Here is a 19,406-nt window from a genome sequence, read left to right as displayed (position 1 = left end):
CAGCTCATGCTCACCAGGTGCCCTTATCCACAGATCTGAGCTCTGAAAGCTGATTTATAAATCATTGGCCTTATGAACTGGTTGAAGAGCACCCAGAAGCATCACACGTTCAGGAGAGATTATCCATGATGCTTACTGCAAATCTGTTGGGCTTCAGCAGCTCTGTATTCGGCTTCTGTGAGAACTGTGGGAAGGGAGATCTGAGACAGCAAAGCAGAAAGATCAGTTCACTCAGTAAAACATTTATCTGAAGCAATCAGAAGCCCAGGTTCTGCAGAGCATCGCTGCTGCCCTGAATTCAGTCACAATGTGTCTACACTGGTCCAACTAAAATTAACCATGACCATCTGAGCTCAATGAAAGAACCCCATCAGATACACTAAGAGTGGGAACAGATTTTCTTAATGGGACCATCTTGTTTCTCTGGTCACACGTGGAGTGACATCGGTTTTACATTAGCGGTGGCAGTCAGCCTACTCACACTTTTCTCAGCAAAGCTCTTTGTGAACACGCAGTCCTAGGGCAAAAAAAAAAAAAAAAAAAAAAAAAAAGCAGAAAACCTAAAGCAAAGAAAACCTTACAGCTTTTTCCTTGGCAATCACAGCAAGTGGAATATATGATTTCTCCCACAATTTGAAAACATCAGGTTTCCTCAGCAGTACCCTGAAGTGAACTCCATTTCGGGCCCCAGCTCAGCAAGGCATATCGTTCCGTTAACTTTGGTGGGAACCAAAGGCTCACAGAAAACGTTGGCACATCTTTAACAGCACAGTAATGTTGTACTGAGCCCTTTGGGGAATGATGACTTCATTCCCGGCACAAGGAGCTGAGCTGGGGACCAAAGATCTGAGAAGAAAGTCACTGGGGCCAGGAGACATGGCTGGGAGCGGGGCTGGCTTCCATGTAATATGTGCACCATGGTGGTCCTGTTGGGGAGTTTACTTACAGGCAATGAAAAACAAATGGGGTGGTTTTATATGTCAGAGAACACTGGGCTGTGGAAAGCAAAACAAAAGCAAGAGCTGCATTGTGCTCAGAAACATCCCTGTTCCATTAGCAACCTGATAGATTTCGTATTCAGTAACTACAAAGCAAAGACCTGGGAAATTTCACAAGCAATCCATTCCTGTTTCTGGCCCGACCCAAAAAGCCACGCTGACAAAAGGGCTGACATTCCTTGGGTCAGAGCCAACACTCAGAGCATAGGGCAGCTCCAGCTGACGTCCATCAGCCCCGGGCTCCTCCCACCCTGACCACATCACCACCAGTGGGTACGGGTCACCATTGAGCCACCAATGAGGCTGGGACACCATGCTGCCTTTTCTACTGCCCCAAATTAATGTGTGTAACCTGTCCCTTGCAGGTCTGCTTGGAAGAGGTGAGCATCTGTGGGTAGGAGCTGCAACCTTCTACACTGGGGGGGTTTGGGGAGCCCAAGGGAGGGCTGGAGGCCATCACCTGCTGCTTCCTGGTGACGGCTTCCTTGGGGATTAGGAGGAAGTGACCAGGAAGGGCGATGGAATGGAACCAGGTCTCATTATAAACTAACAGGCCACAAATGGGCGTTCAACGGAAATTGCTTGAGTTTCTTACATAGAAAACTTTAGGTGACAGTGATTGGACTGCCCAAGAGAGAAAAAAACAGGAGGCGGAAAGCCCCTCTTGAAAACCCTTTATAGCAGAATTATGCAATGCACGGCCCTACACAATTACAGTATTTCCTTACCACTTACAGCAACTGCTCCAGCTTTGTCAAGGCCTCTGCTTTCCGCAAATATCAGCACTGCAACCAAAGTTATATGAGTTTTCTCAGCACAAGAACATGAAAATATATGAGGCAGACTGTTAGCTGGCACTAAGCAGCAGAGATTATTGGGCTTGGAGCCGGCGCAGACTGACACCGGCCAAGGATACAGCCCTGCTGATCGGCCGCCTCTAGGAGGATTACAGGAAAAAAAGGCCATCAAAAAGCCAAACACCAAACTTGCCACCTGGGTGCAATTTGTGGCTTTCAGTATTTGTTTAGGTCATCACATATTTCGTCTCAAATGAAGCAGCCGTGAAGTAGCGCAGCACTGTCTGGCATAGAAGAGCTCCTTAAATGGAGATAATTAGCAGGAGTTCCGCTGAACCCAGGCAGGCTCTGCTGCACATTCAGCTACCGCGTCCCTTCCTGATGTGCTGCTGCTCGGACCCGACGGAGCCAGCAGTTTTCTCTCTTTTTAGCTTTTTACAGTGCGTGACCCAACCTGATGAGCTAACAGGAACCTCACATCATTCAGGACCAGAAAGCTCTGTCCAGGACTAAAAATACCACAACTTGCTTGTCCAAAAAGAAAGACAAAGTGTGCTTCCCTGAGTGCTGTAAATATTCCATTGGACACCATCCTTAACAGCCTCTTACTCACAGATTCTGTCTTCTCCGTCACTGAAACAGAGACAAGGCCCAATGAGCTGCCTCACTCATGTGGTGAAGAATATTTTCCTGACAGCACCGTCCAAGGTTTTTTGCCAAGATCAGCGAGTGGCTTCCACCATTTCCTTTGTCAGATCCCTTGCAGGATGAAGAATACAGGGCGGTTTTCCCCTGGTACCTGTTATGAGTTGGATCTCCTCCCTGCCTGGTGGCACGGGGCATTCCAGACGGCCTCTTTGCTGCAAAACAAAACCTCTGTGCCAACACCATGCAACAAACCCAACGTGTCCCCAGTTTATGCCATTCTCTGGCCATGGGCTGCCCTGAGAACATACCCCGCGCTTCACTTTCCCTGCAAAGAATAATTCTTCTGTCCAGGATTATTGTTTCAGTCTCTTAAAAGAACAACATGACACCTATTCAGAAATCCTGCAAAAGCACAATGCAGAGAAATACCGGGGGATCCATAAAGCAGAAAGCTTCCTCCAGCACATGTTTAAACTATTCGTGGTTCTCCCGGGGCATTCTGAACCGACACAATTGACTCCGCGTCCATGAAAACAGAACAGCAAACATCGACCTGAGCCAAGTATTTGTGTGCTCACTCCTTCAGCTGTGACTCAGGCTGATTTAAAAGTGGAATTGTTTGGTTTGGGAAGAGGAGGCTCAGAGAGGACCTCATGGCTCTGTACAGCTCCCTGAAAGGTTGTGATGAGATGGGGGTCAGCCTCCCCTCTCAGGTAACACTGATGGGATGAGAGAAGGTGGCCTCACATTGCCCTAGGGCAGGTTCAGGTTGGATATCAGGAGCAACTTCCCTGATGGAGCAGTCAGACACTGGCACAGCTGCCCAGGTAGTGGGGTGTCAATGTCCCTGGGGTTGTTCCAGAATTAGGGGATATGGCACTTGGGGACACAGCTAATGGGCTTGGTGAGGTGTGGGTTGGACCTGAGGATCCTACAGGTCTTTTCCAACCTGATCGAGTCTTGAACCTCAGGAACATGGTGCAACACCTCCTCCTGAGGAGAGCCCAGGTGATGTCCCTACAGCATGGGGACAGGCATGGGTCAACATCAGTGCTGCTGGGAAAAAAACAAGTGAGCTTCAGAGCACCGTTATGGCTTACAGCCAACCAGAAAAGCATATTAAGTCTTCAACGAGTCATGGCCAAATGGAATGGTCTGAACAATTCCTTCTTCCTCCTCATTTTATGAGCCCCCAGAACTGCCAGGCTTTGTTTGATCTTGTAACACCTCACCTTGCATTCCTACACATCCATAAAAATTCCATATTCTTTGGCAAACAAATGCTACTTTGTACAATGCCTTTTAAAGTTGAAATATCCTCCTCTCAACAGAGCCCTCAGCTGCTCCTGCTCGTTGGGGCTCTATCCAAAAAGGTGCAAATCACAGGGCAGCCACAAGCTCTTGGTCCTAAGGGATTTCAGATAGATCCACTTTGAATGAACCCATAGGAGCGTGGGGCAGAAGGCCGGGGTCTCCAGCACAGCTGCCTGATAATTATAATGCTCATAATATTTGCCCACTGTCATTATCATCCCTGCTGTCCCTGCTGGGTGCACTCCTATGGGCATCGCTGTACCTCAGTCAGAGCTTTCCATCCTGATAGACATGGTTTTGTACAGGATCCCAAATATCCTTTATTTTATTTAAACTCTGAGGGCAAATTCTACTCCAAATGGTGCTATGTAACACTCAGCCTAACTGAGCTGCCCTCAAGGAAGCAGAACAGAGCCATGGCCTGGCAGAGGCAGCCCTTGGGTCAGGCTCTACTTTCTGCTCCTTTATTGTGCTCGATTAAATGGCAGACCCACTTCTCCCAGTAATGACAAATCCTTCAACATACTTTAAATGCTGTTTTCGGGCTCAGCTTTTCCAGGTCTTAATAACAGCATGCTTGGAATGAAGGGAAAGAGGAAATTAGGTTACCATTTGTGCAGGATGAGTTTCTCCATGGGGTTGGAAGGGATCAGGGCTCGTAGCCTGCAGCCCATCAGCTCCCTGTGTGTGAGCAGACCTCAGTGATGCCAGAGGCAGGGAGTGGGCAGGGATGTCCACACTTCTCAGAGCCCTGGGTGAGGATGGCCCAAGACCAAACCTGTTCAAACCCATCTCATTTGGCTAAAGCCAACCTGCCAAGCGGGTATGGGGAGGGATGAACCAAAGGGGACAACCTCTTCACCCACACGGCTGGAAGGGATGGGCACCTCCACCCCAACACTGCTCATGCAGGGAGGGGACCTGGAGCAGAGGCAGCAGGCAGGGCTACTGGCAGCTGGGTGAGCAGTGATGGATGGTGTTGTGGCAACAGTCGCTGCAGGAGCAGAATGGGAACAAAGGGAACAGGATGCGGCTGTGAAGGAGGCTGATGTGTTACATTCCTGCAGGCATTTATGAATCTGTGCTTATGTGCTCAAATCCAAACACTGGCAATCACTTGTACTTTTTGCCCACTCAGCAAAGCTACCTCCTGTGTTCAGGGTTCCAAACGTGGGCTGTTACATTTTTCTGTGATCTCACAAACACCAAGTTAGGGAATATGAAGGGAGAAAAACAGGACAAGACATAGAGGGTGTCACTGTAGATAACTTCTGTATAAGTGCTGTAAGTGATGAAAATGGAGGGGAAAGGCCTCAGTGTGGTGCTGGGTGTTGTGGTGTGTCCTGTGCTCACCCCCAGCCCTGGCACAGTGACCACGTGCCTTTACCCCACTTCTTAGCACGCTCCTTGTCCCTCTGTCCTAAGCAGGTTAAGTCTGTGGAGTATTCTGGAATGATTCTGGGAAATCCACCTACAGAAACCTCAGTGATTCCTGAGGTTTAAAGCCGGCATCTGAGGAACTCAGCCTTCCAAAAACATTGCGTTTGCTGAACTTATCTCTGAGTGATAAAGGGCAAACTCTTCTTGACCTGCATGGATTGGGAACTTTCAGCTTACTTCCCTGCGTTCTGTAGCAGCATGACACCCAAAAAAGGAAGCACTGCTATCAATGAAGGCCAGAGGTAGGATGATAAATGCCAAAATCCCAAGGAAAGGCTTAAAAGCTATGCTGCTGAGTAGCTTTTCTTTCTACCTTATGAAATGATGATGATGGTGATGTGTGGTCTGTCTGCAGAGCAGCCGTGCAGCCAACGTCTGCAGTGATTTCACAGGGGCGAAGCAGAGAAGTTCAGGGTTTGCTCAGGAACCAGATCAGTACATGTGAGGCTCTGACCCTGACCTTCCAGGAGCTGCTTCAGACAGGAAATCAATCAGTTTAATCCCGTAAGGGGAACAATTAGCCCTACAGAGCAGCAGATCACTGTAATCTCGTCTTCTGCCCACAGCCTTACGCCTGCGCTTCCCTTGGAGTCCCTGACTGCAGCTCTAGGTCACGGGGTAGATTGGGGCTGGAGGTCCTTTCATCCAAAATAGACTGTGCTCTGCTTTGAAAACATACAATGGAACACTGTGAGCTTCCCATCAGCCTTGAAAAGCTGCCTTGTGCTCGTCCCTGGGGCTGCCCTTGGTGGGGAACAGCCATGCTGTGCTCCAAGGCAGCTGAGCATCGTGCTCCCACTGAGGGGTCCATGTGGGGCCTCATCTGCTTCAGCTGCAGGCTTCTGTGCTGAGACCTGTCCTGCATGCAAAGCCCCAGCTGTGTGAAGCTGCAGTGGGTGACTGGCAGTCTGCTGAGCCACGACTGGAAGAACGTGTAAATGTTCCTTTGTTAGCAGTTGTTGTGGCTTAAGAACAAAGTGCATTTTGCTCTGTCAGGCCCTACTGCTTTTCATCCACTGAACACATTTGAAAAGACAAAGGATTTGCACCATGGATCTGCCTACGCTCTGGTGTCTGGCAGCAGCCATGCACTGCACTGCACTGCACGGCATGGCCATGCACAGCCATGCACAGCCACATACAGCCATGAACAACTATGTACAGCCATGCACAGCCATGTGCAGCCATGAACAGCCATGCACAGGCACATACAGCCATGAACAGCCATGTACAGCTATGCACAGCCAGGCATAGCCACGTACAGCCATGTACAGCCATGCATAGCCATGCACAACTTCTTGCACTTTTCTTTGCAGTCACCCCACGAAGCTGCAGCCCATCCTGCCCACAGCTCCCAGGTGGGATTTCTTCCAGCTCCATTTCTTCCATCACACTGACAGTGTCTATCACAGCTTGGTTTTTCACCACGGGATGCCTCAATCCGTGAGATAAACTTTTAGATAAATGATTTGGACAAACAAAAGAATGAACCAGAATTCCAAATGACAGCTTCCAATACTTGGGCACTGGCCAAGGAACTTTCAAAAGCTGAAATAATAGCTCAGATCTGAGAGATTCTGCAAAGCCCATAAATTAAATAATCCTTTTCAAACCCGCCGCCGGATCTGCCATGGGGCTGAGATTTGCCTGGACTTCATCCAAATAATGGGCTTCAAAATTAAATGTTTTCACAGGATGTTGTTTCTTGGATAGTTTGGATGTTTTTAACTATTAAGTAAAGAAATAAACTGAAACCCCACCGAATTTGTTGTACATGAACATAGAGAAGGTCCCCTTGGGTCAGAAAGGCACCAGAAGGTGCTAATTTAGGCTGGGGTAATGGAAATGAAGATGAAACTGTCAAGGACAAGTGATGAATGCATGAAAAGCTACACTCTGAGAAAGACTGACTGCTGGGAGGGCGAATCCAGCCCCAGCTGCACACGCACCATGAAGCTTTGCATGGAACTTTCCTCCTACAGGGACTGCGAGTGCATGCAGTCAGCATCGCCTTAGGGACCCCTTCCAATCCCAAATGAGAGTGGGACAGCCCATGTCAGAACCTGCATTCCCAACCCATGCAGCCAAGGAGCTATGTTAGACTCCCACCTCCATTTAGAAATGAAATACAGGTGGTTGTAAAGGACTTCTTAACAATGGAAGTACTTTAATTCTCAGGTGATAACATTAACAGGAGCTTGGAATTTTACACTGGCTACATCAGATAGAAGCACAACAGAAGCCCTTTGAGACAAGTCATTCATCCAGAACCTGCAGGCAAATAAAGCTGAAGGAAGCATTTCTGAGCTTGATGAATGTCCCATTAAAATGAACTTTTCATCGCATAGGATCTCATTAAGTGAGCAATGTGGGGAGCTGCATTCTGCAGCACACAACAGGAGGACGCCTTTGGGCTCAATGCCCACCTGCAGAGATGTAATATTCTCCACATCCACTCTCTGCAGCTCAGTTTTTGTGGGAGCTCCCTGCAGGCTTCCAGCACAGCCCCAGCCCCTTTGCACACACTGCTTTCACACCATCTCACCCATGTGCCAATCATGTGACCAAAAGTGTCCTTTGCAAAGGGTAAATTGTCATGGCTGGTGGACAGTTGGTCCAGTGGTTGGCAACCCTGCACATAGCAGGGGGATCGAAACTAGATGATCATTGTGGTCCTTTTCAACCCCGGCCATTCTATGATTCTATGACCCTATGAAGCGCGGTCCCCAGTGCATTCCCTGCTGCAGGTCTTCCTTGTTGTATTCCTGCATGCATTCTTGTTGTACACCCAATTGTGCAGTGAAATGTATTCCAAATAGAAATGGAAAAATAGAAAATGTAGCTACAGGTGCTATAGGGGGTCAGCACTCATGCTGGGAGTTCCAGAACCATTTGGAGATCCTGCAGGACAATAATGCTGTGTTAAGAGTGCAAAAAGTGCTGTGCAGCAGCCATGAAGCCATCCACAGACACCAGATGTGCTTGCCAGGAGCAAAGCAGAAATGCTGAGCATCTCCTCAGGGTCAGGGCAACTCAGGAGGTTACATTCATAACCCACAGATCAACATTTAAATAATTGCAAAGATATCAGAGGAACTTACATCAGTGTTCACCAGACCCAGCATCACTCTATAAAGAAGGCTCTAGGCTGCACCTGAGGAGTGCAGCCCGTGCCCAGAAGAAAGTCATCTGAACTATCAGGCTGTGGTGATCCTTAAAATCACCCTCGTGTGGGCAGATGTTCAAAGTCATTATGGGAGGGTCATTATTGGGCCTTCTGGATAAGCATGGGGCCTCTGCTGGACACTGGAGGGTGGCACATGGAACACAAAGCTGAATATCTGCTGATCTGTGATAACAAAGGAAGGAAGCAGAGAGACACCGGTGGCAAAGGGGAGCTCGAATGAAGTGCTTGAAAAAGAAACAAAGAGGTGATAAGGCTCCAGGGTGGAAAAATACTGGAAGCAAACACCAAGCAAAACACTGGGAGGAGAAAAAGTACAGCAAATGGTGTGGTGAGATTGAATTCATGAACACGTCTGACCTTCCCTTTGAGTAATGCATGGTCTGTGTTAGAGCTTGCTGGAGAGTTTCATGCTCAGCAAAAGGAGCACACCAGAGATCCTGCTATCAGCTCAGGGCCAGGGTTTGCTCCCACAGAGAGGCTCGTATCACATTCAGGTGATCCTGGTGGTTTCTGATCCAGAAGCACAACTTATTTTGGGAAACGACTCAAAATACAGCTGAAAAGTCATCAAGTTATCAGAGAGAAAACAAAAAGGAATAGAAATCACAGAGTCCACTTTTCTTCACTGGAATGAGAGTAGGACTGGGCCCTTTTCAGGCTGCAGAATTGCATTGGCTTTGCTTAGAGAAAGCAAAGAGGTGTGTGAGCAATTAGGGAGAATGGGGCAGTGGGGAGATGGGGTTTTGGTGTCCTCCTTCCCAAAACCTGGAAGGAATGCTGGGGACTGAGGGGTCAGGAATGAATTCCTGATGCTGTGCTGTGACCCGAGGGCTGGTCCACACGTGGACATGTTCCAGGGGGAGGAAGTCAACTGCAGATACTTCTATTCAGAGTAAAACTGGCTCTCCTTCAGCTCAGTTTAATGCATTTTGGAATGTGATTTAATTTGGAAGGAGCACACCCACAAGTTTAAACCAATGTGGTCAATTCCCATCGCTCTTCACATGGGTTAACATTCAGGTTAGGTGAGGGGCAGCCTGTGCTGAGCACGTGAAAGGCCTCAAAGAGAAAATGTCCCCAAGTCAGCAACTTTCCACCCGATTTTTGAAAGGAATGCTTTAACAGTGGGGATTTCTGTGTTTTCTTCATCTGTTTCCCAGGCCAACAAATTACTTTGAGAACCCAGCAGAGCTGGCTGCACTCAGAAACCACCCTGGGACCAAAAGCCCCATCCTTGCCTCCCAGCACCCGGCAGAAGGGAATTTTCCCCTGCAGGATGGTGGGAGCTGCTCCTCCAGCACTGCACACTGTGTCACTGCTCGGCTGGGAGGGTTTTCTAATGCAAGAAGGAAACCTCCGGCCGGGCGGCTCTGCGAGTGGTGATATCACCCAGGAATGAGGGATGATTCATCGTTGCTGCACAGACAAAAGGGAGCTCTGCAGCCTGCGCCGGTGTGGACATAAAGGATGGGTGAAGATCCGCTGCTCCTGCTGCACCTCAGCTCTCCTGGAGGTGTGACCCCATCCAGTTGAACAAAGCTTGCCATGTTTTGGGCTCAGAACAGCCACACTCTGCCCCAGATCACGAAGCAGAAGCTCCCACTCAGCCCAGGCCAAAGCATCCCGCACAGCCCAGGCACGGCAGCTTCAGACAAACCCTCCTATGGCACGAGCAAACACGCAAAAACATTTTGCAGCGAATAGCACATAAATCAAAGTCACAGAAACTGGGCAACATGAAGCCACTGCGCAAAACTGGACCTTTCTAACAATGCCTCCTTTGTTCAGCCTATTTGGAAGTCAGAGATTCCAGCCCAGCCCTGCCCAGGCACAGCGGTGTTTCCCAAGCTCCAGCATTACGAGGTTCCTGCTCACACCTCTGCTTCCAATGGAACCCAGGTCTGAACTTTGCCCACTCTGACTCCAGGCTGCCACCCAAAATGTCCTATCCAACACCAGGTCATCCACTGTTGTCCTACCTGATGCTGTGCCGCCCAGTGCTGTGCTACCAAATACCATGCAACACCCTCTATGGTACAAGCATCCTTCCAGCATCCCAGTGTAATTTGGGGGATGCAGTGCATTAGGTGGCAGCCCCATTCTCACCATACAACAGTGGGGATGCAACACTGTCCTGGCAGCCCAAGACCCTTCATGGGCACAGCCACGGCGGGCTGGCACAGTTTCCCAATTTGAATTGAGCAGATCATTTCTGTTTGGAGTTTCAGCCTTCTCCAACATGCAGGTGGTGGTGAACAACCAGTAAAGCCTCCTATTTCACCAAAATATCACAGCATCTGCCTCGCAGTCCCAAGGAAGTAATAGAAACACACATTGGCTGTGGCCACACAATTGGTTTCAGTGACTTGGTTCAGTTTTGTTTTGACCACACCAACCATTCAACCACCCCCAAAATCAAAGCGAAACCAAACTGAGCACCTTAAAACTCCCGGGGTTGTTTGTTGTTTCCCCAGGGATGCTGGGTGCTATCGGGGGCTGGGAGCCCCCACCCCCAGTGTCCCTTCCAGGCAGGGACAAGAAGCTCTGCTCACCTATCAGGATGCCACCAGCTTTATAGCACAGGATCGGGACCCCTCAGGGCCACCCAACACGGGGACGTGGCCCATCCTCCCCCGATGGGACGCTCTCCTCTGTCTCCCCGCCGGCCCCCACCCGGCCCCGCACCCCCCCCGCCCGCCGCCCGGGCCCGCCCCCCCGGCCCGCCCCACTGCAGGGCCGGCCTCGGGGCCTCGGAGCCGCTTTAAGTGGATGCGGCGGCAGCGGGCGGGAGCGGAGCGCAGCGCTGGGCACGGAGCCCCGATCCCGCTATGCCGCACTCGGTGGCTCTGCGCGGCCCCTCGCCGTGGGGCTTCCGCCTGGTGGGCGGTAAGGACTTCAGCACGCCGCTGACCATCTCCAGGGTGAGCGGGGCGAGGGGCTGCCTCCATCCTTCCCTTCTTCCTTTCTTCCCTCCTGAGTCAGTGTTCTTCGGTCTCCGGTGTAGATGCTTTTCGGATCCTTTTGTAGTCTTTAGTTCCTAAGATTTGGGTTTAAAGTTGGCAGAGCGCTCGGGCTCGTTCTCAGAAGCGGGTCTGTGGGGTCTCCGGGGGGCACCGGTGGGGTCGGGGTGGAGCCCTGTGCGTGGCTGCGGGGTCTATGGTAGGACGAAGTGTTTTCGTAGTGCTGCATGACAGCTCGAAGATGCGTTCTGGAAGCTTCTTAAGAGCATCTCGGTGAGCACACGGTGGGCTCTGTGCATAGAGAGGTTGAGTTGAGCCCCATGCAGGATGTGGGAGGCTGGGGGTGCACCCGTGCTCCATCTCTGTGCCATGGTGGGAGTGGTGCCCAACGCTGCTCAGCCCTTCCTCTGAGTTTGGGGTTACCCGTGGGCTCAGGGTGGCTCAGCAAGCACTGAGAGCCATTGAGAGGCTCTGGGAACAGCTGGGTCGTAAAGCTGTTGTCCTAACACATAAAAGCTGTTTGCCGTCTCTTTCTTCACCCGCCAAAGCCATGACAGAAAATGGAAAGCATTTACCCTGAGCTGTAAAGAACGAATTAGGGAAGAAAGCACCTCTTAAAATCAGTTGGTTTGTGTTGGAGCTCAGATGTGCCTATTTCATAGTGCCCAGTGGCTGCTTTTGTTCTGGTGCCCCTTGTGGGGGTGAAGGATGGATGTGGCGGAGCTCGGGGAGGGTGGATGGAGAGGAGGTGAAGGGCAAACTCTCTTCCCCTCAGCTGTGTAGGGTAATATTGAACTTCACTGTTGCCTCTGGTGTTCGCACAAGTGTTTCTGCCATGAAATGGAACATCTTAAGGCAGAGGAGGGAGCTGCTTTGCTGTTGCTTTGAAAAAGTTTGGCTTAATGTTCAACAAGAGAAAACAAAGTCTGCTTCTGCACATTGAGGCAGCGTGCAGCTGGGATTTGGGACCTCTGGAGGTGTGAGAATGATGTTTATTGGGATGGACCCTGCTCTGAGCAGAGGAGTGTGTGTCCCAGGGTGGTTCTCAGGTCGTGGATTAGGCTCTCCTCCCTCCCATCCAGCTGCCTTGGCTGGGTGGAAGGCAATGCTTCTGGGATGGTGCAGGGCACAATGATGGGCACTGGGCATACTGCAGCCCCCATCCTGGGCTCAGCTCCCACTGTAAAGAGCCATCGCTGGCTTGGGAAATAACACCCAAAAAAGGTGAAAAAAACAGTGAAGGAGGAGCTGTTGTGTGTGAGCTGCTGGGTTCCCCCTACAGTGAGTGGTAACAGTGGCTGGGTGAGGGGGGTTCTAAGAGCTGTGCACAGAGTAGGTGTGCTGCTGTGCTCCTTCCATCTCAGAATCATCCATGAGGTAATTAAACTAATCGCCTGAGCAGCAATTAGATCCCACTATTGGGCCAAACCAAAGCTGTTCCTCCTGGTCCTCCAACCTGGGCAGGGGGAGATCTGTAGGGCTGAAGACAGAAGTGTGGGAGGGATCCTCCTGCTGCAGCCCATTGTTGAGGCTCTTGGCTGGCTCCCGCCTCCTTCCAAGCGCTTTCTTATTTTGTATTAAAATGTCATTAAATTACAAACAGAGGCTGTAAAAGGCACAAGTCCTGGTGGGAGGAGGGAGCAGACCACGGGGCTCCTGCATCCTGCTGTGAGCATCGTCTGCCTGCCTGCTGCCCTCCTATACTGCATGGGAAGTGGGGTGCTGGGTGCATGGCTGTGTGCTGCTGGGTTCCACTGGGAGCTCAGGGGCTGTGTTTTGGGATCTGAGATGGCTGTGGGTGGCTTTCAGACAGGTCTTGGTGCCAAAGGCTGTCTGCCTCTTTCTAATCCTACTCCTACTTATTGTGAAACGTGAGTTCCCTGTGTAGGGATTTGGGGGGGGGGGGGGGGGGAAGAAAAAACCTTGGTTGCTCATACGTTGGTTTCTCTGGTTCTTTCTAGACTGCTGAAGGAAATTATTTTTTTCCAGTCCCAATAGCCCAATGTTGTTTGGAGCCCATGCTGCTGCCTTCCTGGAGAGCCCTCCCACCTGAGTGCCATTGCTCTGTGGGCAGAGATATTAAATTGGTGGAGACCAATCCCAAAGTGAGGCTGGGGGGGGGGAAGGAGGAGAGATAAAGAAGTGATGCTGTAAATGGAGCTGTTGAAGCAATGGGCGCTCAAAGCCAAGCCTTAGGGAGTACCTGCAGAGGATGAACATGAAGAAAACATAGCTTTGGCAGTATGGGAAACAATGATGTCATAGAACCCTGGTTTGGAATGGGGCTTGAATGAGTTACCAGGGCTTGCTTTACCCATTAGCTCCCTATGTGGCCACAGTTGCACAGGTGCAGCTGGTGCTGGTGAGCCCATCACTTGCAGCTGTTTCCAATGAGCTCATTAAATTGATCCATGATCTATTTGAAAGCAGTTCTCTTCCCTCTGTGCTTTGATAATGACAAATGGGGATTGCATTGAGAGCAGCTGATGCTGAGCACGAGGGTTTGAGCTGGATCATGAAGTTCTTCAGCCTTAGAGATAAGGAAATGCTGATGGGTGGGTGGGCTTAGAGCAAGCAGTGGGGGGCTGCAGCTGGGCTGTGTGCTGGGGAGGTAGCCCTGCTTTGCTTTGCTCCATGGTTACAGAAAGTTGGAGCTGGGCGTAGTGCATTGTGTAATTAAAGGTTCCTCCTTCTAGGGATATTTATAGGGGATGGGAAATAACCCAGCGCATCTGCTTAGAGTTGGTTTAATGACTCGATAGGGGTGGGTTTAGAGCTTGGTTCATTTTCTGGTAGTTGTCAGCTGCTGTTCCTTGGCTGAGGAGGGTGACAATGAGGTAGGCAAGGCCAGGGGCTGCTGTAGCTCCATGCAGGTATGCGGAACAACTGACACAGTGCTGTGCCCATAACCACATCAGTCACTGCTGTGTGTCTGAGTGGGATCGCAGCTGGTCTGCCCCTTGTTGGGATTAGAAGACAATCAGTCATTAGTGTAACTAGAATGCATTTAATGGCCTGAACTTGCCCATGGAGCTCCTGCAGCAGCTGGCATTGCCTCCTGTCTGGCTCTGCCAATGCCAGGCGCTGCTGCTGTTTGTCATAGCTCAGCAGATATTGACAAATGGACTGAATCCCGTGTTATTAAATGTTCTTTTCTTAAATTAAAAGATTATTTAATGGCCTTAAAAACAAGGCACAGTTATTCTTTTATCTGCTGCCCCCAACACTGGTGTACCCATTGGCCTCCAGCAGAGCATGCATTTTCAGCTATGGGTGTGGAACCGTAACATGAGGAGACTGAGAAATAATGGGTCTGCAATCCATTATCCGGGCATTGTTTGGCAAGTTCGGGTTGGCTTTTCAACATAAGGAACTTTTCTGTTTGAGCAAACAGTTCTGTTGCAGGCTGGGGTACTCGAGGAGGGGTTCTGTCAGTGGACAAATTCCTCTAAGGGCTGCTGTGTTTGCTCCCCCCTTGCTGTGTTCCTGCCCACTGAATGCAGTGACTTACGGGGTGGGTGTTCTGCAGGCTGGGATGGCAGAATGGGGCTGGGGCTGATAACCCCATAGATGCCCACCTGCTGGCTGCCTCAGAGCACGGATGGAGCTGGAGATGCTAGCAAAGGGAATGTAGCTTTCCCTTTGCTCAGCTGCTAGGCTGTAAAGCTGTTTCCTGGCTTTATATGCAAATAGTGTGGATTGGGTTGTTTGTTAAATGGAAATAACCCACTTTGCTGTGTGCTCTGAAATAACAGCTCTGATAGAGCCTAAAGCAAGGAACACCTCTGGCTTCTGCTGCCCTTCAGCTTTATTGTCCCCGTGAAAGAGTTGTGTTGCTGTTTATTACACATCTGTGTTTGTTCCAACATGATCCAAATGGGAATTATGTTTTTAAATGGAAGGAATTCATTTTGCTTGTTCTTTCACCATCAATGGTCTTGCAGTGATGGCTGTAAGGACTCAGTGGAACATCTGCACCATTCTGGTACTGAACACTGAATGTGAACAGCAGATGAGCACTCACAGGTGTGTTACAGAGATGTTTGCTCCTGAGAATACTGAGTTGTGGAGGCTTCATTTAATAACTGGAAACAGTGAGTGCTGGTGCAGGAGACAGCAGTGGTATTGCATGTTGGAAGGAAAGCTACTGCTAATTACCCTAATCAAGCAGGCTGATAATCCCAAGTGGGAAACCAGGCGGAAAGAATGATTCACAGAGGTCTATTCATACCCAGGCTGACCTTGGTGCGGGTGCAGCCAAACAAATGCAGCACACCCCTGAGAATGGTTCAGGCCTCTGCTGGGTTGAGCAAAGCAGAAAGGGCTCTTTTGGCTGTTGTTAGAGAATTGACATCACCTTCATTTCAGAGATGGAAAGATTGCCTGTTGGGACAGGTAGGCAGAGCTGCTTGGAGAAGTGCATGGGTGTAACCTGCTTGATGTAAGGATAAAGTAGAATAAAGTGAGGTATCGGAGTGCTCCTGTTGGTGTGGGCAGCGTGCAAGGGAAATACCTGGGGTGTTTGATTTGGTCTTAAACTTTTTGTTGCTCTATAGCACAAAAGGTGTTGGTTAAACATAGAATCATAGCTCGGTTTGGGTTGGGAGGGAGCTCTGAAGGCCACCTGGTCCCACTCCCTGCAGTGAACAGGGACACCCACAGCTTAGTACTCAGAGCTGCCCCGGCCTGACCTGTGCCTCACCACTGCCTCTCTAAGCAGCCTGTACCAGTGCCTCACCATCTTTAGCATAAGCAGCTTCTTCCTTTTTTCCAATCTAAATCTCCCCTTTTTCAGTCTGAAGCCATTTCCCCTTGTTCTGTCACACAGTCTGTTCCCCTTTAGGAACTGAAGGGCCACTTGAGTAGGTATGCTTGCTTAGGGGACATTGGTCCTTGACTTTTACTTCACATATGCCATTATGGATTATGCAGCATTAACACAGATGGTTGTAATTCACTCCTCTTTCTGGCTGAAGGAAGTGCAGGTGGTGTCTGCAGGTGGCACAGTGAGTCCTAGAGCATGCACATCCTCTTATAAATAATATTTGAACTTCTGTTTGATTTGAGCTCCGTGTCATCTCATGGATACCCAAACACTCAGTGAATTATCTATATGCTTTAAGTCACCTGTGACCACAGCTGCTGGAGTGTGGGGCTGATAACGCAGCCAAAGCAAACTTGTTAACAGGAGGTGCACACTGTGATTTGCTGTGGGTGGGGACTGCAATGAGGCACCAGTGAGCACTGAGTGTGATGGGTTTGTGCATAGCCATGAGCACCACGTGTGTGGTAAGCCCTACAGATAAGGGCTGAAATGTTTGGTTTCAACTTCAGTACTTGCTCATGGCCCCGAGCAAGAGGAGGATGTGTTGGGTCATTGGAGCAGTGACAGATGTAGAGCACAGTGTGGTTCAGGGGGGTTTGCAGAAAGTAAACTTCTCTCACCATACAGGAGAGAAAAAAGCCTCTGCATGAGTGTATTTCTACCCATAAGTTCTCCAGACATCACAAAGATGCCTTCAGAGCCCCTCTGTCACTCCACCCTTCTTGTCAACTGGAGAAGCAAAACCTTGCAGCTCACGTTCTCACCCATTCAACTCTATGTAATTCTGCAGAAATACTGACCCTGGGAGCTGTCACCTGCTGTAAGGCACACAGTGCTGCCTGGAAGCCTTCAGCACACACAGGGCTTCCAGCACAAAGGCCAAACCCTATGGAATATCTCAGTGCACAAATAAAGCAGGGAAAGGTGGCAGCAGCAGCATGGGGAGGATGGCATGTTGCTTTCACCAGGCTGGGATTTCAGGTTAGCTCTCCAGCTGGGTGTGAGCTGCTTGTGCTTGGTGCCTTCAGCTTGGTGGCTCCAGCAGGGTGTGCTGGGTGCACCCATGCTTTGAGGGCAGAGCTGCAAACAGCTCTGGTGTCCTCTGCAATGTGCTCAGTGTGTCCTCTCTAAAGAACCCTCAGAATTCCCAGAGATGCTATGGGAAGTTGGGGCTTTCCTGTGGGGCTGACCCCAGCAGGACAAGCCTTAGGTGTTGCACAGCATCCCTAGGCAATATCTTTAAGATGTGCTTCTATATAAGCAATTATGAAAATGCAACTGGATTAGCAAGGAATGTACACTGGCTCAAAGCACTGGCTTGTCAGTCTTAAATCCAGTGTAGTGTGTTGCAGGTGAGTGGTGTGGCCTGCATAGGATCGTGTGGGACTGTGCATCTTAACCCGTTAAATTCTGTGAAAGTGACTTCATTAATGGACGGGATGAGTTGTTTTATTGCTGTAGCACTCAGTATGTTAGTCTGCTAACGTAACTTGTTAACGTGACCAATAAAGCTTTTGCTTAAGCATTAAGATAATCTTACTGATCTTTCCTAACCTTAATGATTCTATGATTCATTATTCCAGCTGGTGATATTGGCTTGGTTCTGGAGCTCTCCCATGCAGAACTACTGCTGGGTGGGACTGTGGTGCTTGGCTTGGTCCCTGCCTGCCCATGGGGGTGGTGGCAATGCCCTCAGAGCAGCACTGGGTTCCTTCTTGGGGTTGGCTCTGTGCTTGTGTGAGGCTGGTGCCTTGCTGGGGTTGTGCTCCAGGACTGAAGGAATTATGCAATGCATGTTTCAAGAGTCAACTCTTAGTGCAAATAGCATTACTTACCAGACTAGCTGGTGCTGGGAGCTGTGCTGGCTTAGTGGAACACTTGCCTCAGTGTGCATTATTTCCTTGGCCTGAAGTCAGATGCTCGCACTCAGTAAATCACAGCGGGGCCCCAGCGGCCAGATGAGAGGCACTGCTGGGCTTGGGGTTTTTCTCAGACCTGCTCCAGCATCCCCATGGCTGCTGGGTTGTTCCTATTGCAGTTAGAGCCTGGTGGTACCTCCCGTGGGCAGTGCTGGGATGGAGCTGCCTCATGATGTGGTGACACGGATGTCCTCGATGGGGGGCAGTGCTGGGGTCTGTTGCTGTAACTGTGCTCATGGTCCCCCCAGTTCCTTTGTGCTGGCACTGGGCTGATGCTTTCAGCACAGCAGCCGTATCTCTGACAGGGAGAAAGGTAGTGTGCGGGCATTTGCTTCAGTTTTAGTTCTCTGTCTTTGTGTTTTATGTTGATAACATCCTTACCCATATACACGCTGTGAGAGGGGAAACAAAGAAGCAATCCTTTACTCCTGCGGAGGGGTTGAATGCACAGTGTTGCTCTCTCCTGACAGGGCTTGGCTCTGTTGGAACTCAGGGAATGCCCCGTGTTGTGCATACACTGTGGGGCACATGGGGGGGCTGGGTGTGGATGGAGCAGCAGGGCTGCGTGTGCCAGAGGCTGTGATGGGGGGGGAGGAACTCCACAGCAGCTCGTTCCTGGCACTGCTGGGCACCTCCCGAACAAACAAGCCTTGTTGCTGGTTTTCATAAACATGTCCTATTCTCAAGAATCAGCTTCTCTGGTGGAGGCCCCTCCAGAGAGCACAGAGCCCCAGTGACTCAGAGCAGGTTTGGTTTTGCAGTGTTTGTAACTTTGTGATGTATCCGGTTACTCTGAAATTCATGAGTGCTGTGTTCATGTCACACGTGCTGCTTGCAGCAGAGCAAAGCCCTCTCTCAACAGAGGCATAGATTCATGGGTGTCTGTGTTAGTGGCTCCCTGTTGCCATGGGATTTCTGTGCCCTGCAGATGTGCTGTACATGTCAAGTGCATGGCTGAACTCCACAGAACTGTGGCTTCAGAACATGAGGGCCATGGCTTGAAGGGAAGCCCTGTCCCTGTTTGTGGATGTGGATTCTCAGTGCTGGTTTGGTGGCAGCTGGCATTGGGAAGGAAATGTGGCTTCTGAAGTCCTCAGAGCATTCTGGTTTGAGCTGACCCACGTCCCTTTGTTCCTTCATGTCTACTTGTGCATTTCCATGTGGTAACCTGGAGGCTGGACTACAAACATATGCTCCAACAAAGCTTATTGGACTTAATACTGTGCTCTTAATGGCTTGCAAGAGGCTGTATGGTCCTGCCCTCACAACAACACCGTGGCACAGCCTGGTTTGCTTTGATCTGGCACCTTTGGTGCTG

General features: G+C 50.1%; 1 protein-coding gene across 2 annotated transcripts in view; it reads left to right on the top strand.

Moving 5' to 3' along the window:
- The first annotated feature begins 11,142 nt into the window (after positions 1-11,142).
- PDLIM4 (PDZ and LIM domain 4) overlaps positions 11,143-19,406 on the top strand; it is a 32,213-nt gene continuing 23,949 nt past the window's right edge. The window contains exon 1 of one of the 2 annotated variants that reach the window (XM_085518702.1): positions 11,143-11,270. In XM_085518702.1, the coding sequence (XP_085374828.1) occupies positions 11,154-11,270 (117 nt within the window). In that variant the 5' untranslated portion in view covers positions 11,143-11,153. Of the gene's footprint in view, positions 11,306-19,406 lie in introns of both variants that reach the window. The other variant, XM_015875580.3, reaches the window with a different exon arrangement.

Source organism: Coturnix japonica, chromosome 18 (assembly GCF_054131305.1).
Source record: "Coturnix japonica strain WE chromosome 18, WE-NBRP24, whole genome shotgun sequence".
Lineage (NCBI taxonomy): Eukaryota > Metazoa > Chordata > Aves > Galliformes > Phasianidae > Coturnix > Coturnix japonica.
This window is presented reverse-complemented; position numbering and strand designations above follow the sequence as displayed.